Source organism: Carettochelys insculpta, chromosome 2, assembly GCF_033958435.1.
Source record: "Carettochelys insculpta isolate YL-2023 chromosome 2, ASM3395843v1, whole genome shotgun sequence".
NCBI classification, from domain to species: Eukaryota; Metazoa; Chordata; order Testudines; family Carettochelyidae; genus Carettochelys; species Carettochelys insculpta.
In genome coordinates, this window is record NC_134138.1 from 13372972 (window position 1) to 13399539 (window position 26568).

Here is a 26568-nt window from a genome sequence, read left to right on the forward strand (position 1 = left end):
TGTTTAATCCTGAGCTGAGGGTATTGAATTTGCAGATGAATTGTAGCTCAGCAATTTCTCTTTGGAGTCTGTTCTTGAAATTTCTTTGCTGCAGGATAGCTACTTTTAAATCTGCTACTGTGTCCCCTGGGAGATTGAAGTGCTCTCCCACGGGTTTTTGTATATTGCCATTTCTGATGTCTGATTTGTGTGCATTTATTCTTTTACGCAGAGACTGTCCAGTTTGTCCAATGTATACGGCAGAGGGGCATTGCTGGCACATGATGGAATAAATTACATTGGTAGATGTGCAGCTGAATGAACCAACGATGGTGTGGCTGATCCGGTTAGGTCCTGTAATGATGATGCTGGTGTGTATATGTGGGCAGAGCGGCAACGAGGTTTGTTGCATGGATGGGTCCCTGAGAGAGAGTGACTGTGGTGCGGCATATAGTTGCTTGTTAGGATTTGTTTTAGGTTGGCAGGTTGTCTGTGAGCAATGATAGGTCTGCCTCCCAAGGACCCTTCGTTGCTGCTCTGTTCATCCTGTATTTCATAAGCTTGATTTGTACTCCTTTATATTTTGTCTTTCCTGAATGTAGTCAAGTATTAAGGGAAGCTACAGGAGGTTGGTTCTCTTTCCCCACCTAGCACTTGAATGGAAACAGGGTGGTCTCAGGATGTAATGCTCCCTTCTGTGCAGGTAGGAGTGGGAAGGTGTTTTGTCCAGAGCAGGCTTGCCGATGAGTGTGGATGTGTGTCAGGAGGGGTTCAGCTAAGAGGCCCGTTGCTTCAGGGCCTGGCATTTCAGAAGGGCACAGAGCTCCATCTACCGCCACTGCTACTTTTGCAGTGTCCAGAGTTCCAGGCTCCTTTGAAGTGCCATGGTAATGCTGCACTGACTGTGTATGGCTTTGAGAGAGTGGGTAGGGTTTAGTGCAGCAGCCCATGCAGTGCTGAAAGCTGACTGTCGTTGGCCCTGCCCCTTCTGGGGCACACAGCTGGACCACTTCCTACATTGCCTGGGTCTGTGACAGCTGTCAGCCCTGCTGGTCCAGAATCTTTTCACACTGCAAAGTGTGTGTGATCAGATTGCATGGGTGTCTTTTCACCAGTTATATATACTGTCAGAAGTGTGGGCCTTGGAGGTAATGTTTAAAGGTCCAGATTATGTTTTGTCCTAGCCACTTGGCTCAAACACTTTCACATTCACACCTGCTTCACCATGGTGAGGTCAGAATCTGGCACTAAATGTTTCTGCTCTGAAGATATAAACTACTTTAATTAATTGTCCATTAGCCAGCTTCATGGACTAATAAGTAAATTTTAAGTGTCAAATCTTCAGTAAATCCTTTTAAGGTACACTTTTGGTTTTCAGTACTCAAAAAATGTTTGTGCTACAGGATCCTTTTCTCTCTGAATCAAAGTTTTCCTTAACTCTCTTTTACCCTTCTTTGATGCGTGAAGGCGAAGCAAGTGTAGAAGGAGTTCTTAATCAGCTGGTCCTAGAGCATCTGCAGCTGGCTCCTCTGCAGTGGGGTAAGTAACGTAAAAAGCATTGATGATCATTTACGTTGACTATTAATTTCTAGTTTTCTGTGATATGTATCTTACTGAGATTTATTTTACAAGATCATTAATGCTCTGATAAGATGTACCATGTGCAAAGCTGTTTGCATTTTCATTTGTCGATTGAAAATCTGTGAAGTGGAAGAGATTACTAGGAAAGTTTTTGCCTGTGAATGTTTTGCTCAGCTGGAGAAAATCTTAAAATTTGAATAACTTACTTTTACATTGCTTTTAAGGTTACCTGTGCTGATCATAGTTCTCTGATACAGCTAAGCAGAAATTTACTCTTGCATGATTCCTAATGTTTCATAGAGAATGCTATTCTTTATTTTTTCTGACATGTTGCTGTATGTGGTCTTTTCTGTTCATTGAGGTTTGGTTTCCTATATGGAATATAAAGGAAAGATGACAGACTTTGTCTTTTGTGAAGGATTTGAGTTGTTACATCTGTTTCTATAAGGTTTGTGCTATTTCCTGCCTTTAGTTAAGTGGGTTGAAATATATTCTGGCCTAACCTGTAATAATCATAAAAAAGGTGTTTCTATAAGGATTCTGTATCTACAAAGGAATATATGATATTATGCAAAAATAGTGTGAATGTTATAACATTGCTGAGGCAATAAGACCACAGATTAAAAAAAAAATTAAAATGTATGGAGCCAAGTTATGCCAGTGAAGAATATGGTCTTCCCCTAAACCATACTTTGTTTTCTTGTTCACCTCTAATCTTTGCCATCACTGCATATATTCTTAACTGTAATGACTCAGTTTTTAGGTATGGTGTCAGACATCTATGCTAATATGGAAACTGACTTATTTTCCTGGCTCCAGAGTGTTACCTTAGTAATGTATTGTATCTCATTTTCCTTTTTTCCCCCAAAACAATAAGGAGGTAGGAGAAAGATTCCATTTGCTTTAAATTTTAATTTAAATATGCAATTGTTATATCATACATTCAGTTGAGGGTTCTACATATTTGCGGGCCAAGAATTCCAGAGTGAAGTAATTGTAATGGAAGCCACTGGGGATCGTGAGTAAGAGCCCCACAGCAATGGGTGCTACTTGTGCTACAAGTAGAAGTAATTTTCCACAATTTATGGGTGAAGCAATATGTTACTGGAACATTTGGGTATGAAAGATGTATGAGTGTATATGGTTGCATATATATATATATATATATATATATATATATATATATATGTGTGTGTGTGTGTATAATCTCCTCTTGCCATTTCATCAGCGGTACAAAAATCCATTGAAGTAGTAAAAAACACCATTTGTACAAGCTCTGATAACTCATAAATGGCTGAATAGCTTTTTTTCAGAGTTTCTAAAGAAATAAACTTACAGTAAAGAAAAATAATGAAAAGTGTCAGTCACAGCAGTATCTTGGATCTGAGACAGGAGCTTTGTCTTTTTAACTGCAAATAATCTTCACACAGACAATTAATATACTGAAGCCCTTATTTTCATTCTATACTTTGATCCTATAGTAACCACACATCAGTTTAATTTATTTAAAATTAACAAAAGCAACTATTCAATTTCTTTTTATGTGGGACCAGGGGGTAAATAGGTGCTGAACATTGATGATATGTGACGTGAATTTAGTTGCTACTGAACTCAGCTAGAATGGAGTGATTCATTTATCCCAGTTCTTGACGCTACTAATATAAATTGTGAATGATTTATTTTGTTTTCAGACGTCTTAATGATCATATTTATGCTTTAAATATGTTTTATGTGTCTCAACTGTATAGTGTGTATGAACTGAACGCAGACAGAGATAGAATTTTCTAAGGCTGAAGTATCAGTAAAGAGGTGAAAGTAACATTTAAAGGCAGGTTTACTGTTTTTTTTTTTTTCCAGGATGATTCTGATAAAAGACATATTTAAGATAAAGGGCATGTCTACACTTCCCCCAACTTTGAAGAGGACATGGTAATCAGGGTGATGGCAGATTACTAACAAAGTGTTGCAGTGAATATGCACCACTTCATTAGGCTAATTCTCCCCCCCGGCAACTTCGAAGCGCCAGACTTCGAAGTGCTGGCATGCGTTTAGCCGTGGGCACTTCAAAGTGCCTTTACTACCCAAAATTTTGAGGCGTAAAGGCACTTAGAAGTAGCACGAGCCCTTTGAAATGCCTGTGGATACATGGCTAATGAAGTGCTGCATATGAATCGCAGCACTTCATTAGTAATCTCCCGTCACCCTGATTACTATGCCTCCTTCAGACTTGGGGGCAAGTGTAGACCCAGCCAAAGTGATATAACAGTGCTAGTATAACAGGTTTAAGTCTCTATGAGAAAGTCATTAGTATTATTTTTTATAATAGCAGCTCAGACTTTGAAAATTTGTGTACTGTAAATCACTGCTTGATGTTATTAAAACTTTGGTTTCAAGTGAACTGTAGTCTTCTGGAATTTAAGAATGCAAAATGTATATATGGCTAAGCAGATGACATACTTCGAAACAAACAAGCAAAATAATGCTATCTTCTTGGTATAACATCATTTTTCATGGGGCAGGTTAGTGTCAGGTCTTTGTGAAGTTTTCTTTCTCTTAATCATTGAACTTGAATAATCAGGAGCTGGTTTTGTTTTGAATTTTGTTATTTTTATGTTATTGTGTAAGAATTGATTATATTTTATGTGAGAGCTACTTGTACAGTATGATACCATGCTTATTTGCACAATGTTTATTTGTATTTGGCTGAAGCTTTTGTGACAGTGTCTAATGCCATAAGCCAGTAAATTAGGTTTTGCTGTCGCTCAGGCTCTGTGCTATGTTTAGGAAAAGTTGACTGCTATATTGCAGGATTTACTGTAGTTCATCGGGTTTTAACAACATTTCCATAAGTATGTAACAATACTGCTGACCCTTATATCTTTATAAAAGCTGTTTTTCCAACAGCAATATTCCTTTTAAATGCCAGTTTATTTATACTGATGTATGTTTTTAAAAGCAATCTGTACACATGTTAATAATTTATCCAGTACATTACAAAACGTTGTCGTAATTTGGCAGAATGCATTCAATAGTCTGTTAGAGTAAATGGAATGGAATGACTCGTATAATTCATTGTTAATGATACCAGGTTGTTTATCTGAGTGGTTAGGAGTTAGGTCTGTTTTGAATGGCAGTAGGAAGAAGGGAGAAAAAGATGCTCTTGTAGTGGATGTGGTGTAAAACCCTAATATTAAGTGATTTGGGAAATGCAGAGTGGCAAGAGAAGATGATCAGTGTAAAAATATTAAAGAGGGGGAAGATCAGAAAGAAGGAAGATGTATCAGAGTTTAGCGTGAGAGTTTGGAGTGTGTTATTAAAAAACTGAATTTAATGTTTATACATTCTCCTTAAAACAGAGTTCTCTGTTTCGTGGAATAAATCACAGGTAATTGGAAAAAAGTAATCTTGATTTCTCTAGCTAGTTTAACACTTTCCAAAATTTATGGACTATTTTCTTTATACTACTGGCATCAGACCAAATGTGGGAATAGTCTTTTTTTAAGTGCAAATATGTTACCATAATCAAATGAAAGAAACATAATCTTAAAAATCCTTAATAAGCAAATATAGATTCTGGTTGAATTTCTGAGAGATCAGTTGTAATTGCTTGAATGGCAACATTGTTCTTTTCTGCTGCCTCTGTGTATTTCATGTACTTAAATTATAGAAGAGAACACATTTTTCTTGATACCAAACCTTTTAGTCTGTTAGTACTTTTCTGCCTTTTGCAATGAATTTATCATAGTTAAAATGTACTGAGCTAACTTTTGATTCTTAACAATTAATGCATAATACTGTTACAGTATTTTAATATATATACATAACAATTTAAATTTACAGTGCAACTGTGTTCCAAATAACATTTTTTATGATAAAAGCCAGGCACAGAGTTAAGACTTATGTTCTCTCTATTTTAAACTGTGAATGAAGAAGTCCTGAATTTTAGTCACAGCTCTGACTCCTTAAAAAATCACACCCCTGTAGTACACAGTGATTGCTGCTTTATGCAGACAAACTCTCAGATACTAGTAGCTACTTCTAGAGGTTTTTATAGATCAACTTAGATTTAAAATTTTTGTACTTACATGGGGAAGGGAGATGAGAAGGAAGTTGTATTAGTAAAAGCCCCAATTAACAAAAACAACAAAAAGTCCTGTGGCACCTTACAGACTAACATTTATTGGAGCATAAGCTTTCGTGGGCAAAGAACCACTTCGTCAGATGCATGTAGTGGAAATTCCAGTGGCCGCTGGAATTTCCACTACATGGATCAGATGAAGTGGATCTTTGCCCATGAAGGCTTATGCTCCAATAAATCTGTTACTCTGTAAGAAGCCACAGGATTTGGTGGTGTTTTTGCGGATACAGACTAACATGGCTACCCCTTCGATACTAACCAAAATTCAGAATCCTTAGTATTTCAGAGCAGGAAAAGTCTGGAGAAAACAGGCCTGGGTAAATGATTACTTCAGCATTTTCTAAAGCAGTAATTTCAACCCATAGGTATTGGTCTCATCGATGTGTGCTCTTAACAACACATAATTCACCATTTTCTGAGAGCGCTGATGTGATTTAATGGTGGTGAACAGTTGGATTCTTCTGCCATTTTGACAGATGAGTGTTCAGCCAGTGTTGACTTGAATTCTGGGTTTATTTGTTTTTATGGCTTCTCCTATGGGAACTATTCCAATCCTGAATTTACAGATGTGTCTCTGTTTAGCAAGTGTAGTCATTTTTGTGGGGGTGGAGTTGACCTTATTAGGTGCTGTCTTGTGCTGCAGAGACTTCTCATGCCACTACTGAAAAGTGGACGTGGCCTCATGAAACAGACAGCTCTATCTGTGTCTGTCCAGTGCAACAGGTACCCAGATTCTAATAGCAACGTAGGGTCCTGTGGCCATTCACAGGCTAAATACAAAAGCAGCTTCCCCTCCCTTGGTGTTAACACATCCAGATCAACTGCTGGTAGTAAGCCTCACCCTTGCTGACTGAGCTAACCTTGTTATCCCCACCCTTGCTCTGGCTTATTTATACTTGGCCCTGCAGATTTCCAAGACCAGCATCTGATGAAGTGAGTCTGTGCTCATGAAAGCTCATGCTCAAAACTTTCCTGTTAGTCTGTAAGGTGCTACAGGACCCTTCGTTGCTGTTACAGATCCAGACTAACACGGCTACCTGTCCGATACTTGACACCAGATTCTAATAGTATTTTAAGATTTGTCTCTAAAGAGTCTTCAGATCTAAGGATAGGCTGACCCTCAAGTGATCTTCCCATGCTCAGCTAGCCGTGGAACATTGCTTTTAGTAAACAGAAACTTCCTTGCAGACCATGTGGTTGACCTAGCAAAGTTGAGACCTGATAAGCATGGTTTCAATGACAGGGATATGGCACTTCTGAAAGTCTTTGTTATTGGGGTTCCTCTCCTGCCATTTGATATTGTAGATATCTGAGGCAAGTATAGGTGGAAGTTCTGAAACTGTTTGTTGTGAGGTTGATAGAATATTCGTGTCTTCAAACAGTACACCGTGCACCCTACTCTGGGTATCAGAGTTGGTTCTCACATTAAAGTCTCCAAGGACAATGAGTTTGTCCCGTTGTGGCATGCTTCTGATGACCTTGCTGAGATCTTCATTAAATACCTCCTGGACTTCCACCATATGCATTACTGTACCTGTGTGCACACAAATAATGGTGGTGTGCTTGTCTCTGGATAGATTTGTGAAGTCCACTATAAATCAGTCATTGACTTCCTTAGGTAGAAAATCAAGCTTACAGGCAAGTTTGGTCCACACGATGAACCTACCCCTGACTGTCATGCCTCATCTTTGGTCCTGCCCCATCCAGTCGTAGGTATAGTCTGGGCTCATCTAAAGCAGGTTAGGTGGGGACTCATCAATTAGTGTCATTTCATTGAGGGCCATCATGTCTATGTTCTGCCTTTTCAGTGTTTTGTCAGTATGTCATTGTCATCATCATCAACAACCAGGGGCTCAGAGCCTGTTCATGTCAGATGTCTCTCTCACTATTTCCTTCCATCTTTTCCTGTCCAACATGAAGTGGCTTTAGTTTCTGTAGACTAGATCTGTACGCGTCTACTGTATCATCTACACATTCTCTGTGGGGTCTGCCTCTCCTATTTGAACTGTCCATTATACTGAATACCAAGGTCTTAATTTTTCATTTGTTGTTCATTCTGCAAATATGCCTGAATAGATATAACTTCCATTGTATAACCTTCTGCATCCATCCTATTCTCAGGATCTTTCTATAGCAACTCCTCTCGAATGCCAATATTCTTCTCTTTGAATCTGTCATTATCACCCATGTCTCACATACATACAATGTGCTGCAGAATACACGTTTTCACGACCCTCAGCTTCATTCCTAAGCTAATCACTTTGCTTTTCCAGATCTTATCCATAGCCTTCAAACTTGCTTTCACTAGTCGATATTTCTTTTTTACAGTCTAGCTCATATGTTGTGTTGCTCCCCAGATACGTGAACTTTGTCAGTTAGTGGTGTTCTGCATTCTACAGTCTTTGATTGGTTAATAGAGCACCGTCATGTGGAAATTTAGAAGTAGAAATGGGATCAGGTCAAAAATGCTACTGGCATGCTTTTCTTACATCACAACTCCTTGGACTGTCAAATTAGGGTGGGGGTGATTCTCCGCATACCAGGTCAGATATGAAGCTTATAGCCTTCTGAGATGCCAAAGTAGGCCTTTTTAGGGACAATAGCTCTCTCCCCACTCTGGGGAAGGGGAGTGGAACAAACTTTAAAACACTACTCGCCCTTTTTGTACCTGTCAGGCTACCTTTCCTGGCTGGTCATTGAAATCAGTAGACAAAATGAAATAAAACTTCCCAGACTGGGATGTCAGAACTCTTCTTGATAGTGGTAAGCGGAACTCTTTTCGTTTAAGCAGGGATATCTGTGCTGTCCCCAGCAGTTGCCTCTGGCTGTAGTCACATTCACTCACGTACCTATTGTAGGGCTTGAGTTGCATGGAACCTCTGTCTTGTGAGAGAACGTTATTTTGATAAGGTGGTGAACTAAATTGTATCCATAGCTAATCTACAAGGAAGTGTGGTTTTATTTTTGTTAACTTGTGTTATGGATTTGGAGAACGGAAATAGGTAGGCTTAATCAACTTTGCTAATCAAAATTTACTAGTCAGAAATTAAAGCAGCATAATATGGAAAAGAAGGCCAGTAAGTTACCAAACCATATGGATGACGTGAGTGCAGCTGCGAGAGAGAGTCTTTTAGCCTTTAAGGTGCCACAACACTCCTCTTTTTTTTTTTTTTTTTGGGAGTACAAACTATCTCTCTGATACTTTGCTTGTTCTGACCATAATATTCCAAAAGTTGGCAACATTCTGCACCAGCTCTGTCTTGATACAGAAAGCAAATAAGCATTAACAAAATCATTTGTCTTGTCCTGTACATCTGAAATCGCTGTGCATTAAGCATTGAAATTACAGTAGTTCACTCTTTTGCTTAAACAGATTAACGTAAGTAAAAGCCTATGGGAAGAAATTAATATCAATAAATTCCGTAATTATACATAAGTGTGTGTGTGTGAATATTGTAAATTATATTGGCTAAAACTGTAAACCAGTGGTGGGCAATATGCAGCCCACTGTCGCTCCATCTGTGACCCCCATACCTCTTTCCCTGGCTGCCTTCCCTGACCCACCCCCCTGCACCTCTTGCTAAGTGAGGCACTGGAGCCCCAGTCTTTCTGTGCCCTCCTCTCCCTCCCAGGACTTTCAGAGCACCCAAATCACCTGACACACATGCTGTCTTTGTTCCTCCCCGTCTCTCCCAGAGCTGGAACATTGTGAACAGCTGATTCATGGCATTCCAGGTGTGGGAGAAAGCAGGGAAGAGCAAGGATGTACATGAATCAGATTCGCAGTTCTCCTAAAGTGCTGGGAGGGTGGGGAGGTATAGGAAGTGCATGGCTCAGGTGCTCCAGTGCATGAGGCGCATGGGCGGGGGCTGATGGGACGTGCAGGTGGAACCCCAGTGGGCCAGCTGAGGTAAAGGAGGGCCACTTCTGCAGCCCACTCACCATCCATGGTTGCCCATTGCTGCTGTAAATCTTAGACTTTCTCTTAGTTGGCTCCATGAATATTTGAAAGACTGAGCGTCCTATAATATCCAGGCATATCACAAATACAATTCTGCATGAATATGAAGTTTTTTTAAATAGAATATACTATACTTATCTGCTCCAAAGCTGAAGAAGTGGGTGTTATCCAGGAAAGCTCATTACCTAGTAAATACATTTGTTAGTTTTTAAGTTGCTATAGGATTGCTTGGGTTTTTTTGTATACTTATCTATTATAAGCTACTTTTTTGTTTTGGTTATATAACACTTTATTTTCAATTACAGTTATAGCTACAACAGACAACTCCTATGCTTTGATCAATACATTTTGCTTGTGAGAGCTGAATTCATCTGTTAGCAACAAATCCATATACATTCTTGGTTAACAGTTTTTTGTGAGAGCCGATTCCCATTATATCTGTTTACAAGAGTCAGCTTCACGAGTCTTCATAAAGTTTGTTGTTCTTCTGGTAGCTGCTGCTGCAATATTTAGAATTTATGTAACTAAAACTTTTTAAACTGTGTGGGTTTTTTTTTCCATGTCACTTTTGACCTGGCAGCAAAAATTATGGGGCTTTGGCTTAATTTGGTCAACACTCAACTTCCCTCATTTTATTTGGTACATCCATCTATTGCATTTTGTGAGTAACCAAGATTGCAAGATCTTCATGGCTGTGAAGTACTTACAGCATCTAATACAGCAGGATTAGATCCCTCATTTGGGGTCTGTGGGCACTACTGGAATGTAAATGATAGATAATATTAAGCACCAAAGTGGATGTTCTGAAATACATACTGGCAAAAAGTTAAAATTATTTTATGTCCTTTTTGTTACACAGGTCTATTAATATACGTGTATGAGAGTCACATCAAGAGTGGAGAATCTGCTTTTGTAATAGGCCAGCTACTCCCAGTCTCTGTTCAATCTTTGGTTGATGGAGTCGAATTTGCAAATGAATTGCAGCTCTGAAATTTCTCTTTGCAGTTTATTTTTGAATTTTTTTGTTGTAGGACTGCTACTTTTAAATCTGTTACTGAGTATCCAGGGAGATTGAAGTGTTCTCCTACAGGTTTTTGTATGTTCCCATTCCTGATGTCTGATTTGTGACCATTTATTCTTTTACGTAGAGGCTGTCCAGTTTGGCCAATGTAAATTGCAGTGGGGCATTGCTGGCACGTGATGGCATGTATTATATTAATAGATGTGCAGGTGAAAGAGCCCCTGATAGTGTGGTTGATGTTAGGTCCTGTGATGATATTGCTGGTGTAGATATGTAAGCAGAATTGGCAACGAAGTTTCTTCCAGGGATTGTTCCTAGTTTGGAGTCACTGTGTTGTGGTCTGCAATTGCTGGTGAGAATTTAAGGTTGGCAGGCTGCCTGTAGGCAAGGACAAGCCTGCCTCCAAAGGTCTGTGAGAGTGAAGGATTGTTGTCCAGGATGGGCTGTATATCACTGATGATGCACTGGAGAGGCTTTAGCTGGGGGCTGTATGTGATGGCCAGTGGTGTTCTCTTGTTTTTTTTTGGGCCTGTCTTGTAGCAGGTGGCTTCTGGGTACACGTCTGGCTCTGTCAATCTGTTTTTTCATTTCCTTCGGTGGGTTTTGTAGTTTGAGGAAAGCTTGGTAAAGGTCTTGTAGATATTTGTCTCTGTCTGAGGGTTTGGAGCAAATGTGGCTGTACCTGAGTGCCTGGCTGTATACAAAGGACTGTGTAGTATGCCCTAGATGGAAGCTGGAGGCGTGTAGGTAAGCATAGCAGTCTGTGGGTTTCCAGTATAGAGTGCTATTTATGTGACCATCACTTACTTGCACATTAGTGTCTAGAAAGTAGATCTCTTGTGTGGATTGGTCCAGGCTGAGGTTGATGGTGGAAACTTGAAATCATGGTGGAACTCATCAAGAACCTCTTTTGCATGGGTCCAGAGGATGATGTCATCAAAGTAGCACAAGTAGAGGAGGGGCATTAGTGGACAAGAGCTGAGGAAGCGTTGTTCCGGGTCAGCCATAAAAACGTTGGCAAACTGTGGGGCCATGTGATGCCCATAGCAGTGCCGCTGATTTGAAGGTATAAATTGTCCTCAAATCTGAAATGGTTGTGGGTGAGAACAAAGTCACAAAGCTCTGTCACCATTTGTGCCTTGGTCTCGTGAGGGGTAACGTTCCTAAGAGCTTGAAGCCCATCTTCATGTGGGATGTTGGTATAAAGGGCCTCTACATCCATGGTAGTCAGGATGGTGTTTTCAGGAAGGTCTCCAGTGAACTGTAGTTTCCTGAGGAAATCAGTGGTATCTCAAAGAAAGCTGGGAGCACTGGTAGTGTATGGTCTGAGTGGAGAGTCCACATATCTAGACAATCCTGTAGTGAGAATGCCGATGCCTGAGATGATGGGGCATCCAGGATCCTCAGGTTTATGGATCTTGGGTAATAGAATAAGCCCAATTTGTGTTCAAGGAGGGTGTCTGTATAGATTTGTTCCCGTGTTTTTGTATGGGGGTTCTTGAGCAGATGGTGTAGTTTTTTTGTGTATTCCTCAGTGGGATCCTGCGATAGTGACTTGTAGAATGTGGTATTGGAGAGTTGCCTGGCAGCCTCCTTTTGGTATGTTTTATTCATGACGACAACAGTAGCTCCTTTGTTAGCCTCTTGGCTGACAATGTTAGAGTTGTTTCTGAGGCTGTTGATGGCATTGCGTTCTGCATGGCTGAGGTTATAGGGTAAGCGATAACACTTGTCCACAATTTCTGCCTGTGCACATCGGTGGAAGCATTCTGTGTATAGGTCCAGTTTGTCATTTCGACCAGCGGGGGAGTCCATGAAGAATTTTTTCTTGTACTGTAGGTGGGAGGGTACGTGTGGGTCAGCGTGCTGTTCAGTGTCGTGTTGGAAGCATTCCTTCGCTGGAGATGGTGACAATAGACTTCCAGATCCCCATAGAATTGTATCAAGTTTGTGGAGGTGGTGGGACAAAAAGAGAGTCCCCGAGAACTTTTTCGCTGTAACTATCTTTCACTGTGAGAGAATATTTGTGGTTTTAGCTGTGTACTAGATTGATCAGAAATCATGAAAATGAGTCCAAGAAATATTTCAGGTTGAACACAGCTTGTCAGTACATTTAAAGATGGCCTGAAATTTTGGTTTAATTTATCTGTAATAATATTCTGATTTTATAGTTAATATAGTTTTCCTTGATTTGGATATTTGTATTCTTGTATCCAAAGAACAGGTACAATATGGTCATAAACACTGCATAAATTCACTGTCTCCCAAAACACTTGCTTAAGACCTCGCTTTTAGAACAGTGGCGTCCTAAAGAAATTTCACAATCATGACAGTTTACACCCTTCCCCTGCCGCAAAGTGCTGGTGACTCACTGGAGCTGCGCCACATAACGCATGGGGGCCACTGGAGCTGCAGGAGCTTTCTCTGCCAGTGCCACCATGCGCTTGTCTTGCCAAGTGATGGGACGCGTGCCCGGAGTGGGTGCAGGGTGATCCGTGTGTATCGCTGTAATGAGCTGCTTTCCCACACCATAATGTCCAGTTCGCCACATGGTCTGAGGCCCACTTCTATGATGTGGCTATCTGTCTACTAGGAATGGAACTGATCACAAATGACTCAGTTCCCAAATGGTCAGACCTAACAAGACTTTCTGCTAAGAACTTAGCTTTGGCTGGATTTTGATAGGTGAAAAGATTTAGGTTTGTCTATCCAAAATGTACACAGTCCTCGTCAAGGCAGAGTCTTAAGTGTCTATTTTCTGAGTCCCTTGACATTCCTAAATTGGTAATTTAGAAATAGCCAGCAAAGCTCACCAAATGCACAAGTCCATTCCAGTTTGATTTGTTTCAAGAAAAGCAATCAATATCTTTTTTTACAAAGATAATAAAACCGTTACACAAATGTGATATAACATGTAAGAATCAAGAGTCAATTATACAGTTGCAGTATCTTTCATTCACCCTTTCTACCTGTCCTTTCACAGATACTCTATGTTTTTCTCTCTTTGGAGTGTGATGTCTTGGGTTGTATCCAAGAGGAGCATTTTCATTTTCTTTTTTTGTGCCTTACCCTTCAGTCACTATCTTTGTGGAAGGTTGTCATGCAGACTGAACAATTCTTTAGAGTACACATGAGACTTTGGGCAGACAACAAGGATTACTCTGGGATGAAAAATATAACAGAACTATGCAGGGCAAAGAAAGAAAAGAAGACCATTCAGAAATATGATAGTTTACCTGTGAGAGATGGTTTTAGCATTTTAGCTGCCACAATACATTGTTTTGGTAATGGGGTTCTTTCAGAAAGCTGTATGTAATTCAAACTAATACAGGGTCTAGATTAGTATATGTTATAATTTTGCGATGCACATCTGCTGTGAAAGGCAGTTTGTAGCTGGAGATTAGTAATTGATGAATTGGAGACTGCTCTTCAACACGCACTACGACAAACATTAATTTACACAAAATTCTTCTTTGAAATTTATGTAGCAAATAAATAGAGCAAATGAATGTGCAGTCATTCAGAGTGAAATTACTTCACCTTTTGGAGTTTTCCCCTGGCTACTTTAAGAACTTTCTTTTATAGTACTTTATTGTTTGACATTGAAATACAAAAGATTAGTTTATGAACAAAATGTTTTGTTTTTACCTTGAGCAACATGCTTAGTTGTCTACATTACTTTTTTGAAATATGTTGTTGTATTTCATTAACACCTTGATTGGAACACAGTGGCTTTGCTTAAAAGGAAAAAAATTGCATGCATCCTCACCTTCGCAGTGGAGGGCCTTCTTGGGAGTACTTCTGGTCCAACATGCAATGTTTCATGCTGATCAAAGCAATTTTCTACTTAGATGAAACTGGAGCATGTTCAAGCCTGCTGTGAATGTGTACTATGCCTGAAAATTAAAGGTGTTGTGACCAAAGATGAATTACAAATCTCTGGATTTCATTTGGTCCACAAGCTGCATTTCACTCCCTTTGTCGTATCTATATAACATTCCAGGATTAACATCTCTCTGTGTATCACTCTGATGCCTACAGTATTTGTAGAGTTAGCATGCCTCAGTGAAACATCTGCAAGCAAGTTAAGGGTTGTTTCTTTCAGACTATGGTCTGGTTCAGTCATCTCTAGATTTTGCTATTAGTCTCTAATATTTAAGTAATCATTGATGTGACTGTACCAGTTACACTGGTTCAACAATAAGGCATGTGTGTGTATCAGATCAAGAGTTCTAAACCATTCTGGTATCCGAGTTAACTCAGCCTGTCATCAGCCTTATTATACAGGTGATTCACATGCAACACTTTCATTGGTTGTATGAAGGAAATTGCATAGATTGTTTACTTGGCCCGGTTACCATAATTCTTCAAAATCATCCCTTACCACACAAAAGGCATATACAATAACCCCCAACAGCTCCTCACCAAAGCACAAAACTCTAAATTCACCCTGGCTACATCTACACAACAGCAATCTTTCAAAAGAAGTTTTTCTGGAAGATCTTTTCTGAAAAAATTTGTTTTGGTAGTATGCATCCACACACAAAAACTGCAAATTAAAAGATCGATCCACTCTTTCAATAGAGAGCATCTGCATAGTCCCCACTCTTTCAAAAGAAAGGGCCAGGGATCAAAGAAATCTATTAGCACAAGGGCTCCTATTTCAGAAGAAGGGACTGCAGAGCATCTGAACGCACTTTTTTTGAAAGTCTCTCTCACAAAAAGACATTCTTCCTCCTCTGGGAGAGGAAGAGGGCCACTGGAAAAAGTGCAGTGTTTTTTCAGTTTCAAATTGAAAGAGCACACTTTGTGTGTAGATGCTCCACGTGTTCTTTTGGCAAATGCCCATTTTTTTTCCAAAGAACTTGCTTGTGTAGACACAGCTCATATGTGGAAATCAACACACAGTGTCCTAGCACAACCCTTGAGACACAAATCAGCACAGTCAGCACACCTCATAATACCAAGCACACAGCCCCTCACACCATGTACACCTCTCATTCTTCACGTGCACAGATCATCAGCAGTTTACTATCACAACACTCACTTGACTGCCCTCCCTCATAATTACCATAAAACCGTAAATTTATGTGGAAAAACCTTGGATTAGAAGTAGTGTTGACACAAATGTTTACTCATTTGGCTTATCAGCACTCCACTGTCTTTCCATTCTGATTTTGTCACACTGCATTTTTTCTTCTGATTGGAATCCCATTCATTGAGGGAGACAGTTATTTTCCCTCTCATTAAATTGTCAAGATATCCCAGTGGCTTTACATATATGGAGCACACTTATTTCAATACCTGGCTCTTTTGGGTATGTTTGGAAATCAGTGTTTAGAGTTGCCAGATTTCAGCACTGCAGGTGTGAGGTTTAAGTGTTTGGCTAATACACCTGCCTATGAGAAGAAAGTTCAAAATCCAGTAGCTGAGTAGCAAAGTCCACATAGTTAAAAACACATTTTAATTGTGTTAGTGTTCTTGCAGAAGAGGTAAAATAAAATCTAGAAAAAAGATTGTAGAAAAGTCTGTGTAGATTTTTGCAATGCAGTACAAAAGAGGCAGGAGTTCCTTGACTGATGGTCCCCAGCTGTATTGCACTGCAGGTGCACAAGCACCCAAGACAGGGAAAGATTCCATTGACAGCGTATATGGTTGTGACCTCTACCTTTGTACACTGTGAACCAAGATGTGAACTGACTGCTTCTTCAGCTCCTTTTTACCACCCTTGGCCTGAGACAGAATCCCACCAATGTTCTTTGCTTTATCATTCCTGCTTTGAAATAAAATTTCTTCTCTATAGGGGTTTTATCTTTTTTATATTGTTAGCTGGCCTGTGATTACTTAGACAGTGGTCAGGGGTTTGAATCTCCCACCTAATTAATACCCTATCACTTGCGGTTCTTATTATGTCTAAGAAACCCAGCTTCAAGGTGTGCATGGCCTTGTGATTGTCTTGTCCAGTGATTTCCATTGCAACTGTTTGTATTTTGTTTGGGTGTGGAAAGGTGGTCCACATGTACTCCAAATGCAGTATTTGTTGTTCTTTTCCCCTCTAAACATAGATGTTTCCATTCAAAAACTTTAACTTTCTTCTCCATTCTTCATTAATCTGTGAAGATGGCCTTTGACTAGTGTCTCTTCTTCCACAAGAGCAGGTTAGCTTGGGGCCCTTCTGGTAGATGCCTCCCTACACAGCCTTCATTAAGAATATGGTGTCTCTGACATTATCCCCCATTTTCACCCCCAAAGGTTTCTTCTGAATGCCACATGAATTAGGTCATACTCCTACCTGTTGTCTGTTCAAAGAATCTTGTCACCAGGGATGATGAGAAGCTCCATTCTGTTAATATCTATCAAGCTGTAATTTTCTACCAGCTAATGACAAAACCCTCACCAAGACTGTTTTTTTTGTCTGAACAGATAAGATGGGAAGCAGTCTTCTCACAGAGACTTTCAGGTAACATCCTGTTTTGCTGAGTTGACAGTGACACCTTCTCTGTAAGTTGTGAATGTTCCTTTGACTAGAGCTCAGGCTTCGCAATAGCTTACAGGCAGGGTGTCACTAATCTTGATATAGAGCAGCCAATGTAGTTAACTAGATGCTGCACCCTGCTTCAAATTTCTTTATTGGGTGCATCTTTTGGCACAGTGGTTCTGCAGCCTCTGGTTTGGAAACATTCTTTGCATCTCACTCCTCAATGAACAGAATTTGTGACTCGTCCTGAGTTAAATACACACAGGGACCACTAGTCAAAAAGGAAGTTCTGGTTAGTTGTCTTATAACTAGAGTTTGTCGACATATGTAATCACTGTGTGTATTCCATTTCCAACAGGCACTGCTAAAGAAAAATATTTTAGTTTCAGGTGAATGGAGCATATGTATCCTTCAAGTGGAATACACATAGGGGACACACATCTTGAAGAACTTCAATTACTCTAAGGTAAATATCCAGAATTTCCCACTAGCATATCCAGATACAATCTTTACTCAGCCTGTGGGCACAGATTTAAATCTCAATGCAGGGGGGCTGACAGAATTGCCAGGCCTCTAGGCAAGGTTGGGGGCAGGCAGCTCTGTGCTCCTGGAAGGGATGGGACTGGGGACAACCAGGCCTCACATCCTTTGGGATGATGTTGTTCTGCCAACCCCCTATCCTTCAGAGTTGCCTGGAGCGTGTGGTGCTCCAGTGATGATTCAAAGGGCCTAGGACCCCAGCTGCTTCTCCTGCTAGTGCAACAGCAGAAGCTGGGGACTCTGGGCTGTTTTTGTATTGCCAGGCCATGGGGCAGTTGCCTCCGTTACTGATTTCCCCATTTCTTCATAGGTGAGTCTGTCTCAGTACTCCTGCTTTGTGCTCTAATTCCCATACTTTATAAGCCTATGATTTCTGGCACTACCAAACAGGTTTTGTCTGTTACTTTGCTTTGAAATAAGTATTTACTGAACTATTGTCTGGCATCTATTAGGAAGTTTACAAATTATTTTAGTGGATGTTGGTCATAGATTGTTTAGTTTTTCTTGCTTCCTATTTTGAGCATTGAGTGTTTTGAATATAACTTCTTTATTTGTAAACAAGTATCAGAGGGGTAGCTGTATTAGGCTGTATGCACAAAAATAACAAGAAGTCATGGCACTTATGCACTAACAGATTTTTTGGAGCATCTGATGAAGTGGGTGTTTGCCCACAAACACTTATACTCAAAAAACAAAAAAACAAAAATAAACAACCAACCAAACCTAAAAAAGCCCAACACATCTTAGTCCTTTAGTCCATAATGTACCACAGGACTTCTTGCTGTTTTTATTTGTAAACAGTGACTCCTGGGAAGACTTGTGAATTACTGTGTTTTAGAAATCAGCAGGTAAGTTAGCAAATACAGATAAAAGCATAAATACACAAATAGAAAATGTCCTTTGCTTGTTTCTTTTAAGAAGTGTAAATTAGAAATCAAAGGGGATTATTTCTTCTGTTAAGAAGCCTTTCTTGATTGTTCCAGTCTACATCCCTCTCCCCACACTCTGAAAGTAGGTGCTGGGCTTGCAGACAACCCAAGATTATTTCCAAAATGCTACATAAAGTAGATGTCATCCGCATGTAGACTGCCTTCTGAAGCAGCCTGCAGTGGGGTAGTGCTTCCAGGTACTCAATGTAGATACACTTGCCTCCTGGACCCTGTGTAAATGGGGAGTGTTGATGATAGAGGTTTCAGGCATTCTAGGTTGCAGTTAGAGCCTTTGTCTAGGAAATCTGCACTGGTATCAGTTGTAACTTGAAAGAGAAGTTGTGTAAAAATGCTATGAGGAGAGAAGAGAATCTTTTTATTTTATTTATATTTACACACTCGTACTTGTTTTGCTAGAAGCATTATATGTAGTACTTCTGAATTAGATGCTGAGCTACAGAGAAATGCAGGTTTTAGTGTCAGTTGCTTCTGCTGTATATTGTACTCACTAATCCGCTTAATGAAGAGGTTTTAGTATGGAACAGATTCTATTTATAGTAAGACTATTAGAGCATAAAGCTCCTCATTGCCATTCTGCAGCATGTAGTGCTAATGTTTGTCAGTGGAAAGGAGATATTTTTAGCTGCAACGTTTGAAAGGGAGGCTCAAAGGTCAAGAATTCTGATGGGGATATGTTCTGCTACATCAGTGCTATCACACATCTGTTGTTTACTCTCATCAGCTCTTCAGTAGTAAGAACATTTCTTTATTGTGACTCTAAAGGTAAAGCATCAAAAGGCTTCCAAGCATGAAACAAATGATCAGGAAAAGATGGTGTAGCTGATTTGTGTTAAATATTCTTCTTGACCTTGCGCGTGTGATTTGCTTTTCCCAAAGACTTCATTCAGTTATATATTAGGCCTTGTCTACACTACATTTTGTCACCAAAACTGCCTTTTGGCAACAAAAAGTGCATACTCACTGCAATGTGACTTTTGTCAGGAAAATTGCTCTGGCTTAGCAACAGAGTACTTCCAACACAACGATTTTTGTTCTTTCAATATTATATTTGAATTGATGAAGAGCAAATGTAGACACCATGCTTGCTTTAATTGCTTTGATCTCTGGGAAGTGTCACAAAATGCCCACCCTGTCCTCTATGTTTAGCAGTTTGACCTCTGGTGCCCATTTTCTCCTGGCTTTCACATGGACAGGTCTCTCTTCAACTTTCCAGATGACCATGTCTTGCTATTGCATCAAATCTTCTCCTGCTTGAACACTGTAGAGCTATTGCATATGTTCAATATATAGGGAGAGAAGTCTGTGTAGTCCGAGCTGCACTTGACCTTCAGGAATTGGGATAACTAGGGACACATTTCTCAAAGCTTGTGGGACATGCTGCAATGCAGATCCAAGCTAAAGGAGCAGAGGTACAGTGTACAATAAGATGAGGGAGCAAACCATCACGCTGGTGCTGCACCTAAGAACTGCCATTTCAGTAAGGATCTGGACACTCTCCTTGGTCATGACCACACCTCCACAGCAAAGAGCCACATGAATAGCTTTGAGGGCAGCTAGTCATCAGAAAAAGAACCTAACCCAGAGGATGAAGATATTGATGAAGAGATGGAGTTACGTGAGGATGTGAAGCTCCTGGTGGGGTCACTGAGGGTGGCAGGCTGCCATGAATTGTTTTCCACTTTTGAGATGCTTTACCACTCAGAGCAGTTCCTCTGCAGGGAGCAGAACATGAGAGGCGTGGTGAGTGTCTGTGGCTTGTGTAGTGCAGAGATTATGTTTAGGATATGAAAACGAGGGAAGATGGATGTCTTTCCATGAGCTTGACATTTCCCTTTGTAACTAATTGGTGTAGCGCAACAGAATGGGATGCATGCTGAGATCTCATGGGAATCCTCCAGAGAGATGTCCAAGAAAGTTTCCTGAAGGTACTTTTTAATCAACTTCCACAGATTCCACGATGGGCAACTTTGTTCCTTCCCTAATCGTAGGACACTTTCCCACACCATTCTGCAGTCACTTGTTGAGGGGCCATAGAGAGCAGGACAGAAGCATGCAGGAGATGTACTCTCATTTTCCTGCTGCTTCTGAGAAGTTAGATGTCTGCTAAAATGATTCCCTTCTGTGGACAAGTCTGGTATAGTTTCAGAATTTGTTTCCTAGAATGCTGCACTGCAGCCCTTGTAAAGACTGGGTGCTTTCTTTGTCTGTGTGCCCTCCCCTCCCCCCCACCTGCACTAAGACTCACTATTATTTGGGTGTTTGCAGAGATGTGTGCTTGGAAAGGGTCAGTGAGGACATTGCAAAAGATGCGTATAAGTGAAATGTTTCAATGATGTAATTAAATTTAGTAACCATGCTTAGTAACAAGGTCCCCAGGTGTCAGCAGATGTGGCCTTTGGGAACAACCCACAGAATCATAGGGCTGGAAGGGACCTCAGAAGGCCATCTTGTCCAGCCCCCTGTTCAAGCAGGATCGACCCCAACTAGGTCATCCCAGTGAGGACCTTGTCCAGTTGGGACTTAAAAACCTCAAGGGATGGAGAATCCACCACCTCTCTTGGCAATGCATTCCAATGCTTCACCACCCTCTTGGTGAAGTAGTTGTTCTTCATGTCTAACCTACACCTATCCCCCTTCAACTTCAGACCATTACTCCTTGTTCTGCCATCTGACACCACTGAGAACAGTTTCTCACCCTCCTCTTTAGAGCTCCCCATCAGGAAGTTGAAGGCTGTTATTAAATCACCCCTAAGTCTTCTCTTCTGTAAACTAAACAAGCCCAAATCCCTCAGCCTAGCATCATAGGTCTTGTGCTCCAGACCCTTACTCATTTTTGTTGCCCTCCGCTTAACCTGCTCCAGCAAATCCACATAATTTTTATACAGGAGGGACCAAAACTGGACACAGTATTCAAGATGTGGCCTCACCGGTGCCGAATAGAGGGGAATAACTACTTCTCTAGATCTGCTCGAAATGTTCCTCCTAATGCACCCTAGTATGCGGTTAGGTTTCTTGGCTATAAGGCCACACTGTTTACTCATATCCAGCCTTTCATCCACCATAACCCCTAGGTTCCTTTCCATTGTACTGCTGCTGAGCCAGTCGGTCCCTAGCCTGTAACAGTGCTTGGGATTCTTCTGTCCCAGGTGCAGGACTCTACACTTCTCCTTATTTAATCACTTCAGATTTCTTTTGGCTCTATCCTCCTATTTATCCATGTCCCTCTGGATTCTCTCTCTACCCTCCAACGTATCTACCTCTCCCCCTAGTTTTGTGTCATCTGCAAACTTGCTGAGGGTGCATCCCAGTCCCTCATCCAGGTCATGAATAAAGATGTTGAATAACACCGGCCCCAGAACCGAGCCTTGCAGCACTCTGCTTGAAACTGACCACCATGCACATATTGAGCCATTGACCACTACCTGCTGAGTCCAACCATCAAGCCAGCTTTCTATCCGTCTTATAGTCCAAGGATCCAATCCGTATTTCCTTAACTTATGGACAAGAATGTTGTGGGATACTGTATCAAAAGCCTTGCTGAAGTCAAGGTATATCACATCTATGGACTTCCCCATGCCCACAGAGCTTGTTACCTCGTCATAGAAGCTAATCAGGTTGGTCAGGCAGGACTTGCCCCTGGTGAATCCACATTGGCTACTTTTGATCACTTTCCCCTCTTCCAAGTGCTCTGAAATGGATTCCCTCCATTATTTTCCCAGGGATTGAGGTAAGGCTGACCAGTCTGTAGTTCCTTGGATTGTCCTTCTTTCCTTTTTTAAAGATAGGCGATAAGTTTGCCTTCTTCCAGTTGTCTGGTATCTCCCCTGATCTCCAAGAGCCTTCAAGGATAATGGCCAAAGGTTCAGCAATGACCTCTGCCAATTCCCTTAGTATCCTCAGGTGCATTAAATCCAGACCCATGGACCTGTGCACATCTAGTTTTTCTAGATAGCTCAGATATTGTTCCTTCCCCACAGATGGCTGCCCTCCACCTTCCCATACTGCATTGTCTAGGACCGTCATGTGGAAGTTGACTTTGTCCATGAAGACTGAGGCAAAAAAAGCATTGAGTACTTCAGCTTTAACTACATCATCTGTCACTAGGTTACCTCCCAGTAATGGCTCCACACCTTCTCTGATAACCGGTTTATTGTTAATATGCCGGTAGAAACCCTTCTTGTTGCTCTTCACATTCCTTGCCAGCTGCAGTTCCAATTGTGCTTTCGCTTTCCTGATTACTGCCCGACATTCTCCAGCCATATGTTTATACTCCTCCTTAGACAACTGTCCATGTTTCCATTTCTTGTATGCATCCTTTTTGAATTTCAGCTAAGGATTTCCCTGTTAAGCCAAGCTGGTTGCCTACCATGTTTGCATTTCTTACTGTGCAGCGGGATTGTTTGTTCCTGTGCCTTCAGTAAGACTTCTTTAAAATACTGCCAGTTCTCTTAAACTCTTTTCCCCTTCATTTTCATTTCCCAAGAGATCCTGCTTGTCTGTTCACTCAGGGAGCTGAATTCTGCTCTCCTGAAATCAAGGGTCTGTATGTCACTGCTCAGCTTTCTTCCTTTTGTCCGGATCCTGAAATTTATCATCTCATGGTTGCTGCAGCCCGTGTTTCCTTCTGCTTCTACTTCTTCTCCTAGTTCTTCCCTGCTTGTGAGCAGCAGGTCAAGTTTCGCATGGCCCCTGGTCGGTTCCTTCAGCACTTGTACCAAGAAGTTATCCCCAACATTCTCCAAAAACTTCCTGGATTGTCTGTGTGCTGATGTATTGGTCTCCCAACAAATGTCCAGATGATTCAAGTTTCCCATGCAAGAGACCCATGTACTCCTGCCCCTTGCTTCCATTAAATAAGATAGTGAGCAAGATGTGGCAGAGAAGCATGTTCCAGCAGCTACTTCATTGCTCCACTTCTGATAAAAGAATGTGAAAAGCATTATGAATCCAAAAGGCAGGATAGGAATCACACATTTGTTAGAGGCACAACTGAGCTGATGATTAAAGTAGTGGATGAGGTGACCAAGATGCTCAGATCTGTCATGATACAGTAGTGTCTCAATATTCGTGAACCTTAGGTTCGCAAATTCCGGGGAGTGAGCATCGGAAGCCACCACTTCCCCTGGGGCTCCAGGGTGGGAGCCTCAGTGGCTGCTGCTTCCCGGGCCCCTGGGCAGGAGCACCAACAGCTGCCGTTTCCCTAGGGCCCCAGGCAGGGAGCACTGGCAGCTGCCATATTTGTGAAATTCAGCATTTGCGAGGGTTCTCAACACAGAACCCTCACAAATGTTGAGAGTCTGCTATATTTCAGACTGAGCAGATCCGGGTTTGACCTTCACTGCAGTACATTCACAGCTCTTTACCTTGCTTCCCTCCTGCCCAAACACTTCTTCCGTTTTCTGGGACTCATTGGTTTCCACTCCACACTACTGGACAGCTTTCACAGTGGTAGCTGGATCTACACACAGTTGTAAAGTTCTGCCCCTTCTGAGTTTCTCCTTTCTGTGCAATCATCTCTGTGTTGGTGCGTTTCAGTGTGCTGCTTCTGGTTCAACAGAGACAGTGGTAAATTAAGTTTTTAATTTTCTGCAAATTCAGATTGTCAGCACTACCAATACATGCAGAGGCATTTTAATAATTTTCTTACAGAATATGCTTTCCCACATTTCACCATTGCCTCCTAGGGAAGCTACATGGAATGTACTATTGAAGCACTTCTAACACTGCTAATAGACTTCGGCTGTTCACTGTCAAAGTGCTTCCTCAAAGCCTCCCTAATTCGAATTGCCACTCTCTGGGCTCCTTTTGAAACCCAGGTATCTAGTTGCTCAAACTCAGCAGCCAAGCACTCTACCTCAGTGCTCCACCCCGAACAACCATTTCAGCCTTCGCTTCACAGAGATTATGCAAACTACAGCACAAAGCTATGACCATGGGAATATCATTCTCATTACAGTCTAACCTTCCATAAAGTAAATACCAGTGTTTCTTTAATCTGCCAAAGGCATATTCATCTATCATCTGGCACCTGCTCAATCTGTTGTTGAACCACTTCTTTCCAGGTGTCCTGTGTAAAATTTCAGTAGCCAGATATTTTAAGGGCAAGCTGGGTCTCCCAGGATCACTACAGGCATTTCTACATCCCCCACTGTAAACTTGTGGACTAGAAAGAAAGTCGCTGTGTGCAGCTTTATGTACAAGCTGGTGTTCCTGAAGATGCAGGTTATGCATCTTGTGGGACCACCTCACATTGATCGCAGTGAAACATCTACAGTGATCCACAAGCACCTGCAACACCATGAAGAATTACCCTTTCCTACTGATGCACTCGTTTGCAAGGTGGTCTACTGTTAAAATTGAAATTTGTGCCATCTAGTGCCCCTCCACAGTTAGGGAAAACCATTTCTGCAAAGTTATCCACTATTCCATGCACGTTTTCCAAAATCGCATCCTTTGTAGCAGGATGTAATTTATTGCCCTGCAAATGTGTATTAACACCGTTCCAGTGGTCAGCTTCCCCAATCCAAATTGATATGTGACCTACTAGACGCAGTCAGGAGTCACCAGATTACAGACAGTGATTGCCACATGCTTCTCTACCAGAGGGCAACTCTCATTCTGGTGTACTTGGAACCCCATGTGCAGTTCCAGAAAGATAGCTTACCGCATCTGAAAGTTCTGTAGCTACTGCCCTTCATCTCATACCTCCATGATAATGTGGTTCCACCATTCAGTACTTGTTTCTCTAGCCCCAAAGCAATGTTCTGGCCTATACACATGCTCTGTGAATGCCCCAGACCCTCTAAAGTTGATGAAATCCGTATTGTGCAGGATGTCGGGCACCTGTGAATCTTCCTCTGTTAGGAATTTTATGACTAACTGCAGTGCCAGATGTAATGTTTAAACAACACTTACCAGAGCAGAGGAGAGATGTGTGGGATCTATCCCTTTTGACAAAAGATTGTTAGCCAGTGGCCGGGTAATGTGCGGTGAGGTACTCCCCTGGGCCCTAAACAACCCAGTTTTTTACTGTTAGAGCAGGGAGCTGCTAGCACTCCTACGGCCAGGCTGTAGTAACCAAAAGGTTAAAGTTCTTTTTGTTGTGCTGGCTGTGTTTCAGTGACAAAAGGGTTAACAGCTGTCAGGCTCAGAGCTTAACTAGTTACAAGTTTATTAAGCTACAGTTATAAGCGTGTGGTTACAAAAGGCTATTGTTTACTTCTTATATGCTAGCAAAGTACAGGTGTTAACAAGTTACGTTACAATCCAATACAAAGATATCTGTTACCATCTAACACAATGATATCTTGATACAACGACGTCTAGTTACAGAGCTCTAATTCTTTAGCTGTGCACAAAAAAGGACGGAGACCTAGCATGGGTATATCTTACCCTCTCTGCGTCTCTGGATACCAGCGTAGCCAAGCCGGATCGGTCACTCAATTCCGCGGAAAGACGAATACGAGGTTGGGCGTCCCCAGTTGTGGACCTCGGGAGGCAATCACCTGACCCGACCAGCAGGTAGTTGGTGGAATGCACTCAGCATTAGAGTTCTGCTGGACCCATCTTTTATACCTCTTTTAGGTTACGTGTTCTCTTTCTTATCTAAGGTGCCAGATCACACTGGTCTGTCTTTTGTGACGCCAGTTTGTTACAAGGGCATTTCTTACTTAATTTGCACTTGTAAGACAGGAGATAAGCAATTTAGGAGTACGGGACATTCTTTTTGTGTGGGCGGGAGACTTCCCCTTCTGGGATGGTTGTGTGGTCATCAAATCCATCAATGCCAGCTGGGGTGATTTCTTGAGGGTCCCCCCGCCCCTTGTTGACAGTTTGGCCTGTTAGCCTTCTATCTGTACTTTCTGTTTCTCAGGGTCACGATGAGCTAGCACATCTGGGGCTCAATGAGGGCATCAAAGA

At 41.4% G+C, this 26568-nt stretch overlaps 1 protein-coding gene across 2 annotated transcripts in view; it reads left to right on the forward strand.

Moving 5' to 3' along the window:
• TRAPPC9 (trafficking protein particle complex subunit 9) overlaps positions 1-26568 on the forward strand; it is a 719778-nt gene that overhangs the window by 363698 nt on the left and 329512 nt on the right. For both annotated transcript variants that reach the window (XM_074986617.1, XM_074986618.1), the window contains one exon: positions 1428-1518. In XM_074986617.1, coding sequence (XP_074842718.1) covers positions 1428-1518 — 91 coding nt within the window. The remainder of the gene's footprint in view (positions 1-1427; positions 1519-26568) is intronic.